This window comes from Chelonoidis abingdonii, chromosome 14, assembly GCF_003597395.2.
Source record: "Chelonoidis abingdonii isolate Lonesome George chromosome 14, CheloAbing_2.0, whole genome shotgun sequence".
Classification (NCBI taxonomy): Eukaryota; Metazoa; Chordata; order Testudines; family Testudinidae; genus Chelonoidis; species Chelonoidis abingdonii.
The window spans coordinates 25,670,262-25,687,165 of record NC_133782.1 but is presented as its reverse complement, the minus strand read 5'-3'; the positions used below and the strand labels follow the sequence as shown (position 1 = coordinate 25,687,165).

Here is a 16,904-nt window from a genome sequence, read left to right as displayed (position 1 = left end):
GTTGTCCTAGAGATCTTCAAGCAAGGGAGCTTGGAGTCAATTTGCTCCAACACCAGCAAAGACCCTTCAAAGAGCGGGTCCTGTAAAGTCTGTTGCAGCCATCTCAACAGGTATCACTGAGGGAAAAATTTCCAACTGTGCATGGAGCGCATCCCGTGCACATCAAGGGTGGAATCAACATGTACACTCACTTGAAGAACTATCTGGAACAAAGACCGTAGCTTGTAAAGTTAGATCTAAGCCATTAGAAAGAAAATTTTAATGTTTGTTTGCTTGTTAGCCTCGTACTGGTCTGGGTTGGACTCCAAAACCTCACATCCCCGCAGCAGAAAAAATACAGCCTGACCATGGAACATCTCCAAAATAATATTTCAACATAAATAGTGTTAATAATTGCATGTCATTGACTTGACTAGTAGAAATCCACTTGTGGCTTTCCATCATGCCCTCCATCCTAGTCCAGGGAAGAAATGAAGACAAAACTTGCCCTTCTCTTACAAAGAAACCCTTCAGGGACAGGATTTGCCTACCAGCCCCCTCCTAATTCCCAAATGGATGGCAGTTTTACCCACCTTGCTCTAAGTTTCCATCTACTATACCCATCCAACCTCTTGGTCCCAGCTTGTCCCCATCTCCAGCCTTGGATTCAGTTGGTTCACAATGGTTCTGTGTAGTGACACTTCTCTCAAACTGCTACCTCATTCTCCAGAATCTCAGCTTTCAGAAAACTATTTTATTCCTCATGTAAGAAAGGAGGTTCACAGATCTACACAATTTACTCTATTGTCTCATTTGATGCCACAAATGGCTGGTATTTGTTATTATAACCCCCATAGGCCTCCTCTTCCAACCCAGTCAAGTAGGAACCTGACCCAAGAAGCCTAACAAAGCCCATGGACATATTCGAGCCACACCAAAGGGGAACCACCAGCCCAATGGAGCTCAGAGAGCACCCACCTTCATATTTTGAACATTGTAGAATGTTCTGTGAGCAGCATCTCATTCTGGTGACTTATGTGGATGGAGCTTATTTTGTGGGTGAAACTTGGAAGAAAATTAGGACCCCTTCCCATTTAACCTCTGCATTAAATAGACCCATGAATTGTCCCCATTCTGCCCAGTCCTCTACCAAGGCTAATTACGGAAGGTCCAATCTCTTTCCTCCTCTCACTCAATGCTGCTTCCAGGCAGACTTTCAACCTGTAAAGTTCTTGGGTCAAAAGCTCCTCCTCTAATTCTCCACTGTTCAGATCAGAGAAAAGTCAGTTTCAGGCCACAAGCTGGTTGAGCATCAAACACATTTATTTCACTTTATTGAATACAAGAACAGTGAGCACACACGCATATACCACCAAGCACTGAAAAAGAATATGACTGAAAGGGGTGAGGGGGAGAAGAGGAACAGGCGAAGAGGGATGGGGAGTTAGTGAAGGAACGACAGTGCATTGCAGTTGGTTGGTAAGGTGCTTTTCAAATAAAAATCCTGTTTATTATCATCACTCATGCAATTGCAGGCCAGTTTTGAAATGATGTTGCAGATTTAGGGACAAACAGGCACTCGTGTCTCCCACCCCCTTCAACGGGAAGGCCCCAGAAAAAAAGAAAAATTGTGAAAAGAAAAAATCTGAAATGTCAGCAACAGTGATGAAGAAGGTGGGAGGAAGCCAAGGCCTCAGAGTGATGCAAGGGTTCAACACCATCACAAACAATATAGATATATTAAAATATATAAAGAAAAAGTTTGAGTCTATTGCTCACCTGGCAGGGTGTGGATTTTTAAAGATATATAGATATAGATATAAAATCCACATCTTGCCAGGTGAGCAAAAGACTCATTTCCACCCCCACCCCACCCTTGTCACACTGTGAGGAATCCTGAGAAACAGGTCCACTGTTTTTTAGCTCTGAACATGCAAGCTCTGTTTCTAATCTCACTTCCACCAATTTTGCAGCAGTGCAACTCCACTGTTTTTAATGGAGTGACTCCAGATTTTACACTAGCATGAGCAAGATCAGAATGAGGCTCCTGGAGTTTCAAAGTAGCCTCTAATTCAATTTCAATGGCATCAAGTTTCTACCAGCTTTTTTTTTGTTTGAAATTCAAAATGCATCAAACACCCAGTGTGATGCATGGGGGAATGTACCCCCTCTGATACCAGAACAGACAGGCTTAATGCCTTGCACAGCTAGCTCTTGGAAACAGGTCCTCTGACTTTGGCTTCTCTTCCTGAAAGCACGTGTGTTTTTTACAACTGACTTGGGTGTGTTTAAAAAAAAAGTCTGTGTGTAATTGCTGTCACTCCTTTTGGTTTTGGTGGGTGTTGTCCATAAAGCAGCAGCAGGCTATGAGTGGCTGTGAACTTTCAGGTAGAATCCAGCGAGACCACCACACATTTGGGTTCATCAGAAGCCTGAAATAACCCTCTCTGGCACTAGCACGTGAATCACTGCTATTGTCAGGGAGCCAGTGCTCAACCCTTTAATGCTTACAGGAGAAACCCATGTGCCAAAAGGAGAACAGACTTCATGGAGACACAGTGGAAGCCAACTGGAAAGACCAAGGAGTCCCTGCTATGGTAGGAAATTGATCATATGGGGTATGCCCACCTGATTCTAAATATTCAAGTTGTCCATTTTCAGTAGGATTCCCAGATCCCATCATGGGGACTAGTTAGATGTGCTTCTTCTCCAGGCATTAAGTTGGGGGTTGGGGTAGGGAGGGGAAATAAAGACAAAGATAGTGCAATGTTTGTGGACCCTTCTGTAGCTTCAGGAGCTCGTGACAATTCCATTTGGAAATCAGTTCATTTCCTTTTCTTTTTTTGGTTCTAACCCTGCCATAACTGCCTGTCTCACACAGTGCCTCAGGTCCTAGACTGCGCCCAAAATCTCCACTCCATGGGCAGCAGCAGAGGAAAACTTTACCTAAGTGCCAAGTTCTGACCAGTTGTGGGGAAAGCAGCCTCTCTGCCTCCTGCTGCCTCATCAGCATCTGCCCTCTAAGTTCTGGATGACTTGGCAATGCTATCCAGCCCTGTAAACCTGCTATTCCCTGCATGTTTGTCACATGGTATCTTCCTCATCAACTGTTGATGGACAGGAGTCAACCCTAAGCCAGAGTATCGGTAGACAGTACCATGGAGGAAAGGGATGGGGGAGCTGCCATTCACCTGTTCCTGCCAGGGCAGCTGTTGCACAGCCCACAGCCCACAGCCACCCTGGCACAATGCAATCATACAGCTTGCTGTGGAGAGATACTTGCTCTCAAGCTGGGGCTAAGGTTCAGAAATGAAGCTAAAAACAAGTGTCTAGACCAGGGGGCTAGGGGAGATCACTGTTTGGATCCCTAATTCAGCCCAGGTGCCTGGTTTTCAAGAACCTGCTGACGTGTGATATGATACCTCTACTGCTGCTAGGGCTCCAGATCTGAGAAGTCAAAGACTCCTAGAGGCTGGAAGCATGGGAATCAAACAGTCTAACCTCGAGTCTCCAAACAACCTCAGCATCTTTGGATTGGGGGTACGGGGAGACATTTCTGTCTGGCACATTTTGGTAATGGTAAACGGATGCAGTCCATTCCTTCTTTCCCAGTCCCCCACCCCTTCATGTTGCTGAGCACTCCCTTATCACCACCCAACCAATTACAAACACCATACACTGTGTCACTACACCAACCCCTCCTGCCGCAGTACATCAACTCAGTGGCAAACATCCCATTCCACCCCCCCAAAGAGCAGCGGCTAATGAAATGTTCCCTGTTCTCTTCTTGTGGGATATCATTGTGAGCTAAGATTCTCATAGTATATCAACCACAGTCAACCAAACAATTATAATTTAAAAATGTCATCAGCAAACTTACCAGCACTGTTTAATTATTTTAATATCATTTCCCACCCCCTACTCCACAACCCTAGTTATATATAATATATATAACTTGAAAGCACACTCATATGAAACCCCTACAGACTGCATTTTTATAAATGAGAAACCATATACATATACTTTTTGTTTTGTTTTAAATGAAATCTGTTCTTATTACCTTCAGCAGAACAAGAGACCGGACAAGGGGACAGAGGAAAGAGAAGGAAGGACAAGTGGGGGGGTGTAAGAACAGAACCAAAAAATGATGTAACAGAACTAGCATGGAATGGGAACGAGGGATGATCACCACACATCCTGAAGCAGAAAATAATTACAAAGTAATCAAACAAATTCAATGGTTCTCCTTCTTCTTTCCTTAGGTGCGGAATAATTTTGCAACTGCTTGTGGGTTGTTGGAGTTTTTTTGTTTGCTGCTTTGTTGCAAAGCACGTTTCCTTTCCATTCAGTGTGCAACAAATGAACCCATGAGTTGTGTGTCCCTTAAATGTAACATGCAAAATGGCGGTTTATTGTATGTTAATATTATTGTTATCATGATTTTTTGTTTGTTTTTTTCTGATGAATCCAGTCAATTCTTCAATTTGTCTGCAAAGGCTAAAGTAGGCGGTTGGTTTTGTGTGTTATTGTTGATGTTGCTGTTTGCAATTCACCTCCAGCGTATAGCAGCAGTGCAAGGATGCATTTTGTTTCCTGTGTGTGTATATATATAATATATATATGTATATATATATATATATATATATTATATTTGCTATTCCTTTTTTAAAAAATTTTGTCTCTCGCCATTAACGTTGCAACCAGGACATCTAGGTCTCGTTGAGGAATCCAGCAGGAAGGCCCCTTCTTCATTGTTCTCCAAGTTGGGTTTGAACAGAGATGCCAACTTCTGTGAACATGGCGGTCAAGATTCCTGCACAGGGCAGACAGAAATGATTGATCATGGAGCATTTCCTTTCTCATTTGGTTAATATTATTTATTGGCTTATGAAGAGCTTTTTGTTTGAATTAAGACCCCAGACAATCAAGCTGCAAACACAAGGGAATATATTTTTCTCTCATGACGCTAGTGCAATGCAACTGATTTAAATGCTGTTGCACTGTTGTAAGGGTCCAAGCCTGCAAGGTCTCATGGAGGTCACTGGTAGAGTCCCCATTACTTGAAATCATTACATAAAGACTGGATATCTTTCAAAAAGATGTACAAATTACTGGGTGGTTCTCTGGTATCGTCTGCTAGGCAGGATCAAATAATCATAGTCTCATAGTTTTGAGCCTTATAATCTATGAAAGTAATTGGAATTGCTAGCAAACACCACCTTGCAGGATTGGGCCATGACTAAGGCTATGTTTTAGTCATGGGTATTTTTAGTAAAAGTCAGGAACAGGACAAGGGCAGTAAACAAAAATTCATGGCCCATGACCCGTCCATGAGTTGGAATCTGTGACTTCCATGCCCTCCATGACACACTTGTAGCCTTAGCCATGACGAGGAGATTTCAGCCCCATATTTTACTGCAGTGACCAAGCTTTCACGGTCTTCCCTTATTTTAGACTCCCTTTTGCCTTTCTTTGTCATTGATATAATGGTGATGCGTCCCCTTGCTATTTTTTCCCCTTGTTTGAAGTCCCTATGCTGCCTTATTAGCTCACTGTTGCTTTTTCCTTACTATTTCTATTGTGATGAAAGCTTATGTGCTGCTTAGGTGCAAAAAACAAACAAAACCCAAACATTCTAAACTTGACAGATCTTGGTTCCACCTATCTCTGGTATCTGTGCCACTGTCTCTGGACATCTGGCCAAATTCATACATCTCAGATACATGTCCTCTGAAGCTGACAGAGTCCCATTTGGCCCATTGCGTCTATGTACAATAGAGTCTGTCTGTTTCATTCATGAGCTCAGGGTGCCCGTTTAGCAGATGACTAACCCAAGAAATAGGATACTACTAACATCCATTTTTCAAAATTCCAACCCCCAGCCCTGAAATTTAAAGCAAGATTATTTAGATCAATCAGAAGTAGAAAGAAAAACAAAAAGCAGAGCCATGTTTTCAAGAGGGCTCCAGAAACACCTGGAGTTTGTGAGAGTACACCGGCCTATGCATGCAAAATACATGCTTTAGCACTGGCATACGGACATTTACAAGGAGGCAACTTGGGGAACTGGGCAGGTTTTAAAAAAAGCAATTAAAAAAAATATTCCTGATGAACGTAGTGCTGGTGAGTGGTATCAGGCTGGCTACCTGCTAGTGCTGGTGAGTGGTAGCAGGCTGGCAGAACCTGAAAACTAAAGTCCTCACTTTACCCACAGAACGGGCAAATACAGCGCTCAGTCAATCCCTGCTGAGACAGATAACAAGGACAATGGTAGTGGTGGGTTTTGTGGGAGGAGGGATAGCTCAGTGGTTTGAGCATTGGCCTGTAAACCCAGGGTTGTGAGTTCAATCCTTGAGGGGGCCACTTAGGGATCTGGCGCAAAAATCTGTCTGGGGATTGGCCCTGTTTTGAGCAGGGGGTTGGAGTAGATGACCTCCTGAGGTCCCTTCCAACCCTGATATTCTATGATGTGGTCACGGGTTTTCTCACAGCAATCAGATGGTAAAAGCTCTCTGGGCTATTCCCAGGCCTCTGGACAGGATAATCCAATCTCCTGGAGCATACACAGATATCCCTCTCCAGTTGCAAATGTGGGTTCTTAGAATGTGCAAATGGGCTCGGTCACAAACATGGCCATTTTTGGAAGCCCTCTGCCAACCTGTCCCACAGTGTCTAAGAAGGAAGATGAGTGAAATACCACACACTGGGGAAACGATTAAGAGAACTGACAGAGGGTTTCTAGGAAGGAAATCTGAGGGTATTTGGAAGTAAGGAGGGGCTGTGCAAGAAGAAATTGGATAAACACTGAGCCCTGAGATATGGCCTTTGGAACACTCATTGTGACAACCTTAGATAAAGAACACTGAGCACATGGTGATGCTCACAGAACTGCTTTGCAAGTAGCTAGGATAATTGGGCAGCAAAGCAGTCCCCACAGCCCGTCTCAGAGGCTGCTCTAGAAGCAGCCTTTTAAAAAGTTGTTCATGGGTCTGATCTACACTATTTCCTACCGTAACTACAATATGAAAGAGGCTCTGCCTGTATCATCACTTATGCATCATAGCTGTAAGGGGTTCCCTGCCTGTATTGTTAATGAATTACATCTGTGAAGGACTTCTTGCTTGTACCATTTATTAATATAGTATATTGCACCTATGGAGGATGCCCTGCCTGCATTGTAACCTATATATATTGTACCACCCATGAGAGAGGCTCTACCTTGTAACTTCTATACATACCTGAGGTTTCTTGTCCCTTTCCTCTGGAGATGGTTCTGTTTCTCTATATACCACAGCTTTGGTTACCAGCATGTCAGGGTGCTGTAGTTTTGCCTCTTTGATTGCCAAAGCTAATGCCTGTAAACCAGAACAATATCAGAGTATTTACCACAATGTCAGTTACATCTTTTGTTAATAGCCAAGACTAGCATTACTTCTGGAGCAAGCCACAAGCATGTCAGAAAATGGGCCCAGGCCATGTGAAACTACTCATGGCTAAAGTTGGGCATGTAAGGAACTGGGTTTGGATTGAATTCTCAAGAAGCTTAACCATCCCTGCGACCCAACTGAATTTGTGGGTAATGACCTGCCAGCACAACTTGCCTACTAGCTGACCAAGGATTTGTAAAATCCTAGGATGTCTTATTCATCATTCTTTGCTGGACTTATTTTCTGTAGAATCATAGTGATAGAAGGGACCAATAGTTATCTAGTCTAATTCTCTGCCAAGATGCAGGATTTGTTGTGTCTAAATCATCCAAGACAGATGGTGATCTAGCCTCCTTTTGAAAACCTCCAGTGAAAGCATTTCCACAACCTTCCTAGACAGTCTGTTCCATTGTCCCACTGTTCTTACAGTTAGGAAGATTTTCCTGAAATTTATTCTAAGTCCACCATGCTGTAGTTTGAACCCACTGCATCTTGTCCTGCTCTCTATGGTAAGAAAAAACAACTTTTCTCCATCTTTTTTATGGCAGCCTTTCAAGTATTTGAAGACTGATACCATATCCCTCCTTAATCTCCTCTTTTCCAAACTAAACATACCCAGTTCCTTCAGCCTTTGCTCATATAGCAGGCATTCCATCCCTTTGATTCTCACCTCTGGATCCTTCCCAGTTTCTCTACATCCTTTTTATACATTGATGACCAAAACTGGACACAGTGCTCCAGCTGAGGCCTAATCAGCACTGAGCAAAGTGGTACCATCACCTCCCCTGACTTGCATGCTATGCCTCAGTTAATACAACCTACAATAGCATCATATTGCTGACTCAAGCTGAGGCTGTGATCCACCACAACTCCCAGATCTCTCTCAGCAGTGCAGCTGCACAGCCAGTTATCCCCCATTCTGTATTAGGGAAGAAAAATCAAATGCACAAAGCGTAGCACCTTACATTTGTCTTTATTGGATTCATTTTGTTGTCTATAGCTCAGTTCTCCAATTTATCAAGATCACTCCAAATTTTAGCTCAAACCTCTAAAGTGTTGGCAACCCCTCTAGCTTTGTGTAATCTGCCAATTTGATCAGGATGTTCTCTATTCCTACATCCAGGTCATTAATAAAGATGTTAAACCAAACCAGATCCAGAACAGATCCCCGTGGAACTCCACTTGAGATTTCCCTCCAATGTGACATGTTTCCATTAATAGTTATTCTTTGTTTGCAGTTGTTTAACTAATTATGTATCCACTTAATGGTAGTTCTGCCAAGCCCACATTTCTCCAGAATGTCATGTGGGACTATGTCAAAAGACTTGCTGAAGTCCAGGTATATTATGTCCACCGCATTCCCCCTATCCACCAAACCCTGTTAAAAGAGGAAATCAAACTGGTTTGGCACGATTTGTTCTTGGTAAATCCATACTGGCTGCTAGTAATCACCACTTCATCCTCCAGGTATTCGCAAATTGAATGTTTTATACATTACTCTAGTACAGGGGTTGGCAACCTTTCAGAAATGGTGTGCCAAGTCTTCATTTATTCACTCTAATTTAAGGTTTCACGTGCCAGTAATATTCTAACGCTTTTAGAAGATCTTTGTCTAAAAGTCTATGATAGATAACTAAATTATTATTGTATATAAAGTAAATAAGGTTTTTAAAATGTTTCAGAAACGTCATTTAAAATTAAATTAAAATGCAGAGCCCCTTGGACCAGTGGCCAGGACCCAAGCAGTGTGAGTGCCGCTGAAAATCAGCTTGTGTGCCGTCTTTGGCACGCATGCCATAGGTTGCCTACCCCTGCTCTAGTAGCTTCCGAGGTACTGAGGTCAGGCCAACTGGTCTATAGTTTCCCAGCTCCTCCTTTCCCCCCTATTTAAAGATGGACACTATGTTAGCCGTTCTCCAGTCTTTCCTATCATCCATGAGTTTGCAAATATTATTGCCAGATTTCTTCAGCCAGAGATGCAGAACATCTGAGTCTTCATCACTGAACTCTTAACAGAGGAACTTCAGCAATTCTTTGTGTTAAGCTAATATTTTAGATTCTGCTCCTTTTAAGAGAACTTTGTTTTTATGTTTAGTTTTTTGTGTACTTTGTATTGTTGATTTTCTTAACGGTATTATTAAAAAAAAGTAAGGAAGAGCATCCTGGACCAGTGCCTGGAACCCAGCTCTTCTGTCCAAGAGACTTGTGTCACCCTTTGCTACTCATTCACAACGAGGGCGTGCTTCAACACTACGAATGCATTCAATGGAAGCACTTGGAGTGTGATGGGCTACAGCAAAACTCCACAGAGAAGGAGATGGAAGGTCCAGGTTTGCTCTAGAGAGTATTGCAATACGCAAATGATAACTCCAGCTATAAGAACCCTCTGCTTGTGAAAAAAAAAAAGAAATCAAACCTATTTGACTCTAACAGTGTCTACAGTGCCGCTGCAGGTATGCTTTATAGCTTGTGTAGACATATCCCCGCTAGCTGTACTCTAGCTAGCTTGCTAAACATAGCAGTGAGGATGCTGCGATGCAGGCTTCAGATTGGGCTGCACAAGCCCAGCTGATCCCCCTGAGTACGTACTTGCTTGTACTGAAGCCGATGCAGTCACATCCTCACTGCTATATTCAGTGAGCTAGCTAGAGTAGGGCAGGTACCATTCGCATCCGCGGCTGCAGTGTGGATGTACCCTTCGAGGATTCCACAGTCTGGCTCCTTGTTTGAATTTAATCCCAGTCTGATTGTGCTTGGCTTACACGTTCAATCCACTCCCTCCTTTGGTGGTTAGAGTATAATCTCAATTACAGCTATGCCACCCCAACGGCCAGCCTGTGTTCACTGTCCAAACAGCTAGTTATACCTGAGAAGAGCAAGTGCTGTTTCCTCGTTACTTAAAATGACACTGGTGGAAGACTCTAGACTGGAAGATGCTACTGGCCAGCATAAATCAAACGACTATGTTGTTTTGACTGTAGGCCCAAATGAGGTTAGCACCTTTCATGTCACTTGCTCAGGGCACTGATAGGCTTTGCTGTGAGTGCAGAGCCTGCTGTACCCATATAGCACCTCCACCCCAGCTGATCCCCTCTTCCACACCCTGGAGTGAATGATCCATTCAGGGAAGCAAGCACTTCCCAGTGATAGCTGGGCTGTGGGCAGACTTGCTTTCACAGCAGAGTAGGAAACGAGTGCAGGAAAGAGTCACCATTGAAGGTCCCCTAACAGTACCGAATGGCCTCTCACAGGTTTCCTTCCTACCTGGTCTTGATCCACATCTTCATCTCCCGTAATAATGATCCGTTTCTCTATTCTGGTCTCCGCAAACCCTCCTTTCACAGTCTGGAATGGAAAAGGGGGCAGGATGAGTCCACAGACTGGATGATTCTCACACACTAGACAGGTGGCTGCCTTGGAGGGTGCTCAAGCTTCAGCTAGTGGAGAACAGAGCAGTCTGACTGCTTTGTGGGGAGGGCCAAACGGAACATATTGCACCAGTGTTCCACAGACTGAACTGGCCTCCTGTTCACCTGGGGATGCAGTTCAAGGTGTTGAAGTTGATCCTTAAAGCCCTTCATGGTTTGCGTCCTGCATTAGCTGCTGAATTTGAGATCCAACCTCTCCCTGTGTGTCACTCCAAGAGCTGAGATCAGCTGATGTGTTTTTGCCTCAGTACAAGGCACCTGTGTGGGTGGCTTTCCCTGGAGGGCTCTTGGATTTGGAAATAGCTCTCTTCATTGGTTTGGCACTAGGTGGGATTTTCAAAAGTGCTACGCACCAACCTAACTCTGCTCCCAGTTAAATCAAGCGGAGCTGGGGCAATGCTGAGCAATTCGGAAATCCAACCCAACTCAGAACATTTCTCTGCCTCGCTGGCAAAATCCCCACCTTTCCTAGTAGATCAGTTTTGTCCCTGGTGTGTATAAATATATGACATGCACACTGCAAACTGCCTTCCTTCCTGAAATGTAGGACACAGCCACAAATGGCAGAAACACATTGGCCCAAATTCACCCTGATGCTACTGGTCCCAATGAAGCAGAACCCACTTATAGCAGTGCTGAAAGTGCCTCATTTACTTTCTGTGGTAAAGGACTCTTGTATGTTCAGTTGCTATGTAAATGGCGTCAGTCATGGGCCACTATGGGATGATGCATTTGCTGTTTCCAATTAGTGTACATTACAATCTGGTGTACAAGTCCTTCCTCTCCCAATGGAAGCTGTTTTCTTTTAGGAACCCACAGCCTGCCCACAAGGTATTATGTTTTGGTGATGTCCCACTCCTGACTTTGTGCCTTCCTCATTCTTACCTTGGTAACATGGGTAGTGGTGGAGGTGGAGAGGGTTTCGGCAGTGGCACCAAATATGCTGGTGAGAACTTCCTTCCCAGCAGAGCTGCTGGTGATCTACAGAACATGCAAGGGACTTCTGTTAACAGGAGAAAGGGCAATGGAGCCCTTGTCAGTAATGACACTTCCCCAATGCTATCAGTGTGGGGCTTGGGAGGATGCCAGAATGCTTCCTACTTCACAGCTCTTAGGAGAGATCATTCAAACCTCCCTATTCTTTCTTCATTCCTTTTCTCTCTTGCACTGTCTTCCAGGCCTGCTCCTAGATTGGCTCTGTGCTGTGGGGGTTGGGAGTTAGGGCTTGGATCACCCACCACCGTGGCCTTTGTGCGTCTCATAGTCCTTCCACAAGGAGAGAGTGCAACCAGAGGGAGAGCTGTGCTAGCAGGGGCTGGCTGAGTCCAGCCCTGCCCTCCCTGTATGAGGCTGGGAGCCAGCCCATGATGGGAGAGGAAGATTAAAAAAGGAGTGAAGAGAGAGAAGTGGGACTCAGAGAGCCAAGGCGATTACTCAGCCTGTCAGCCCATGAATTGCTGCTTGGCTGCCAGACTATCTGTCTGCTTTGCAGAGAGGTGAAGAGTTTGCAAGGTAAGAGAGAGGCTTACAATCGGTCTGAGTGTTTTTGGGGGGACAGGCTGTCATCTCCGGAGCAACCACAACAACTAATGGAGCAGCAGAGAGGGCCCCTCCCAATGGGGAACACAATTCCTTCTATTGCATTTCTTTGGGGTCCTTTGTTTTACATCCAACTCCAAACACAGAAGAGTTAAGGGCAGATGCAATTTTCCTCTGAGCGTATGGGCTGGATGCGCATACGCCCTTCTCTGCTGCAGGTACCCTGAGTGTCTGTGCTTCTTTGGGACGTAGGCCCTGGTAAATGACCGACCTGGAATGGGGGCAGCATTGGGCCAGGCTTCACCCTGCCTAGTAGTAATCAAAGGGGGAAAGCAGTAAAAAAAGAATGTGCTGCTCTAAGGGCCTGATCCTGCAAGGCGCTGAGTGCGCCCCGCAAATTGCTGACCATGGACAGCGATGGAAGCTGAGCATCACCCCACAGGATTGAGCCCGAGAAGAGGGATCTGCAGCTGGATCACATTGACCTCTTAGGGCTCCAAATCCTTAGTGATATTTGACCACCCCCTGTATGCTGCTGCTCAAGCAGAGCTCCCCTGGAGTCAATGAGACCTTTGCCTGAATGAGGAGTTAGTCTAGGGAGCTCTCCAGTCCCAATCGGTGTTCAGTGTTTGCTTGTTCTGGACAGTAGAGAGTCACCAGGTGGAAGATTCCAGGCTCTGCGTTCCCTGCATTCTTTAGGCAAGTGGGATGGCCAGCCTGTCCTCCCTTCCTGCTCCACAGAAATCTCTCAGCCCAAGGAGCTGGTGCACTCTGTCCCCATGCTGGAGGAGGGTGTCTGTGCCCAGGAAAAGATAGACTCATAGACTTTAAGGTCAGAAGGGACCATTATGACCATCTAGTCTGACCTCCTGCACAATGGGGGCCACAGAATCTCACCCACCCACTCCTGTAACAAACCCCTAACCTATGTCTGCAGCAGGTGCATTAGCTACCAACTGAGGACAGCCTAAACCCTGAACCAAGGACCAGCTCCAAGGGGTGGTATTTCACAGCCAGACACCATCCCTGCAGCAACCCCAGGGCCTTTGTCCAGCACAGAAACCTGGGAAGTGGAAGCAACTTCTCAACTCACCGGAGACATGGAGCGAAGTTCAGTAGCGGGGCTCATTCCCTTCCCAGGCTTGGTACTGTGATCCTGGAGGAACAACATTACATTGGAGCACTGGCATGGACACAAGCAGGAGAAACAGCTTGGAGGGGCGCATCAGAGACATGGCAGGTCTGTAGGCCTCTCCCTTTGTTTGCTGCCATCTTCAAATGGCCAAGGATAGAGCGCCCTTCTGTCCCTGTCCCCAATAGAACAGCATCCCCCACCCAGCTCAGGGCCGCTCCCTCTCACCCAGCACCCAGGGATCAATCAATGAAGGAGGACGCAATCAGACGCCGCCACCTGGGGACCTCAGGAGAAGATGGCCTGGCTTCACAGAGGCATATGCTTACTGAGGTCACTGATATGCTTTCTGTAGTGACGATGTGGGACGTGGCTGTTGTCTCTTTTCCGCCCAGAGTGCCTCTGTCGACCTGCCAAGGGAAGGGGAGACCTGGTGAGTCCGTGCAGATACAGTCGAGGAGTTAGCCAGCTGGAAAGGAGCGCTTGGTCTGCTTTGTCTGACAAAATGTTAGTGCCCTGGAGCAGTGGCGCACTGGGGGTAGGGAAGCTGTAGACAGGTCTTGAAGCTGCAGATGGGCAGTAACTAGCCTGATGCGATGTGTTTAATGAACAAGAATGCAAACCACAGGTCTCTGTTATATGCCCCGCACCAAGGCAGCCTCCTGTGGGAGGAGCACAGCAGCCAGAGAGCAATGCATAGCTGCACACCAATTTAGGAGAGGACGTGAATCCCGTATTCAAGTGATGTGTGTGGAGAGGCGTGCATGTGAGAGAGAAGTGTGAGAGAAAAGTTCTTTAAGAGCCAGGAGTGGGATGGGGCCTTGATTTGACATCTCTAGATAAGAAGAGGAGCTTTGTCAGAAAAAGAAGAGTCAGTCTTTGCTCTGTCTAGTCTGTGGTCTCTGCTGAGGAGGGCCTACCATTTTAAAGGATTAAAAAGAAACCCCACAAAACTGACCAGCCCATTTTAAAAACCTCACCTGATCTAATGGTATGTCTACACTACCACAGCTAAACTATGGCGCAGTAGCTGAAGAGGTTTTTCCACTAATGTAGTGAATCCACCTCTTCAAAAGGTGGTAGCAAGGTCTAACCATGTCTGTACCAGTGGTTAGGCTGACCTAACTAGGTCCCACAGGGCATGACGTTTTTCACAGCCCTAGGCAATGTCGCTAGGGGTTTAGGTGTAGAACAGGCCCCAGAAATGAATCCTGTGCGTGTGGCCAGGGATCTCCAACCCCCGAGGGGTGAGAGGAAGAACCTGCTTGGTTTGGTTTTATTTCCCCTGCAGTCTGGGGATTTTGGAGGGGATTTTGTTAACTCCAGAATGAGGCTCCACAGAAAGCATGGTGGTGCAAAGCTGCTGGCTCTCACACTTTTTGAATGGCAGTGCCATGCTGCGGAGAAAAACTCAGCAAGTGCAAAGGAGCAAGTCACCTGTGTTTCCGCCGTGGTGACTCTGTGGTGTACGGAGACCTCTGGTTCTGCTTTCTTCGTGCCAGTCACCGAGCTGACAGTCACAGCCTCTGTTTTCAGAACGGATGACTGCAGGGGGAACACAGCAAGTCAGCAACAGACTACGTGAAACTGCGTTGGTTCCTGGGGTTCAGTTAAAAATGCAACAGCATCTTAGTGTGTACTGAATTGCACCTCTTTCCCTAAGCTGCACATGTTAGCACCCGCCTCCTGCAATCCATGGACCAAGTACCACTTGCTGGGAAGAGCTGTGGATGCTAGGAGACCCAGGCTGCATTTGCAAGGTCCCTGTCTTGGGTAACTGTAGGCCTCTTTACGCTGAGGAAAAAACAGCACAGACCAGCGTCACCCATAATGCACACAGGCACTGTACAGGCTTCCCCACACAATTAGCCAGAGCACCCCAATCCCAAGCTGACGCTCCTTCAGCGGGCCTTCTTCTGAGCAGGATGCAAAGCGTCTCCTGGTTTGTGACAAACAGCCACTCGAGATTAGAATGAGACCCACCAAACTCATTGCACTGGTGGCCAAGGGAAGATTTGTAATGATGGATTAGCTTTACCCATGTGGGTGCGTGGAACCAGCCTGACCCTCAGAGATGCAGGGCAGAGGACTAACTCTGAGGGGCAGAAACATGTGACCAGCACCTGCCCATCCAACTGGAACCCTGCTGGTGAAGGTTACTCAGGGGATGTGCTTATCCAGCACTCACCCAGTTGCCCTGGCCATGCCCCTGCCCTTGCCCTCATTTTATGGGCTGTGCTGGTCTCTGCAGGCCATCTTGGCAGAGGGGAGAATGCAGCCACTTCCCCACCTCTGCCAGGCTGTATCCTGGGGCAAATTTAAGGCCCAGGTCTCCAGGATATATTCTTCCCATGGCACCCGTGTTTAGAGGATATTCTCTGAGCACAGGCTTCAGTTCAAATACTCTGAGGATGCCTGTGGGGATGCTGGTTTAATTTCTTGGCCTTGACCCTGCTTGAATTTGGTCCTAACGTTTCGCTCTGCAGCAACCTGGTGTGAATTTTCTTGCGGTGAATGGCTTGTGGAGGGGGCGCCACATGTCAGTTACACACCAAATTGGAGCCTGGGCCCAGGTGGTAAAAAACAGCGACTCTATCAGGGTGCTATTCTAGGGGGACAGGGGCATTTGCCGAGGGGGCAGACCTCCCCTGATTTGAAAGGCAGGGAGTTTTGTTCTCTGGATAGCAGTGCCAATCTGCACAGAGTAAAATGTCCAATCTGCAGAAGACAGGAGGGACTTGGGAACACTGAAGGCCGGAAGACACAATCCATAGGAAGGAACTGAGGACTTGGACCCAGTTTCAGAACTGCAGAGAGCACAGTGCTTCATTCACTGCGGTTCCGGTTCTGCCCTGTTCTCTTTGGCATTTGGACACCTTTAGTTTCTCCAGCAACTACATGTGCAGTTTGTTTAGCCTGATCATATTATAACTACTCCCCTCACAGGAATCACCACAGACCTTTTTGCCATGTCCCACCAGCCCTTATGTAAGGTGCTCATCTCCCTTTATGACCACAGTACACATTACTTCAACACGCATGCTATTTGTTAAATTCATGCAACACACAGGAACAGAGATCTGGGTTAAGAGAAACACAACACTCACCCGTGCATGCTGCTACAGTACAGGCATGGGATAGCCAGGCAAACACAGCGAGTTAAGGTGACGATGGCTTTTTCAGTTAGGAGATGCATGGACACACTTACACAATATAATCATGCACCTGGAGGAGTTGAAAACAGCCATGCAAAACAAAGACAACATTCATTTGGGGAAAACGAACACTCCAGAGGATCTCTGGGTTGTCTGAAAGCTGGCATGCTCTTCCAAACAGATGCAAGGGGCATGCTGGTCAAGCAATGCCAGATGCCAAGACAGTATCTGTGAGATGACGACA

General features: G+C 46.2%; 1 protein-coding gene across 2 annotated transcripts in view; it reads right to left on the bottom strand.

Annotated features, from left to right (window-relative positions):
• Positions 1–4,622: 4,622 nt before the first annotated feature.
• Positions 4,623–16,904, bottom strand: part of EPB41L1 (erythrocyte membrane protein band 4.1 like 1) — a 156,059-nt gene continuing 143,777 nt past the window's right edge. Inside the window, exons 17-23 of one of the 2 annotated variants that reach the window (XM_032769633.2) lie at positions 14,943–15,050; positions 13,835–13,915; positions 13,467–13,529; positions 11,720–11,815; positions 10,671–10,751; positions 7,218–7,334; positions 4,623–4,792 (exon numbers count right to left, since the gene is read on the bottom strand). In XM_032769633.2, coding sequence (XP_032625524.1) covers positions 4,784–4,792; positions 7,218–7,334; positions 10,671–10,751; positions 11,720–11,815; positions 13,467–13,529; positions 13,835–13,915; positions 14,943–15,050 — 555 coding nt within the window. In that variant the 3' untranslated portion in view covers positions 4,623–4,783. Of the gene's footprint in view, positions 4,793–7,217; positions 7,335–10,670; positions 10,752–11,719; positions 11,816–13,466; positions 13,530–13,558; positions 13,916–14,942; positions 15,051–16,904 lie in introns of those variants that run through there. The other variant, XM_075072305.1, reaches the window with a different exon arrangement.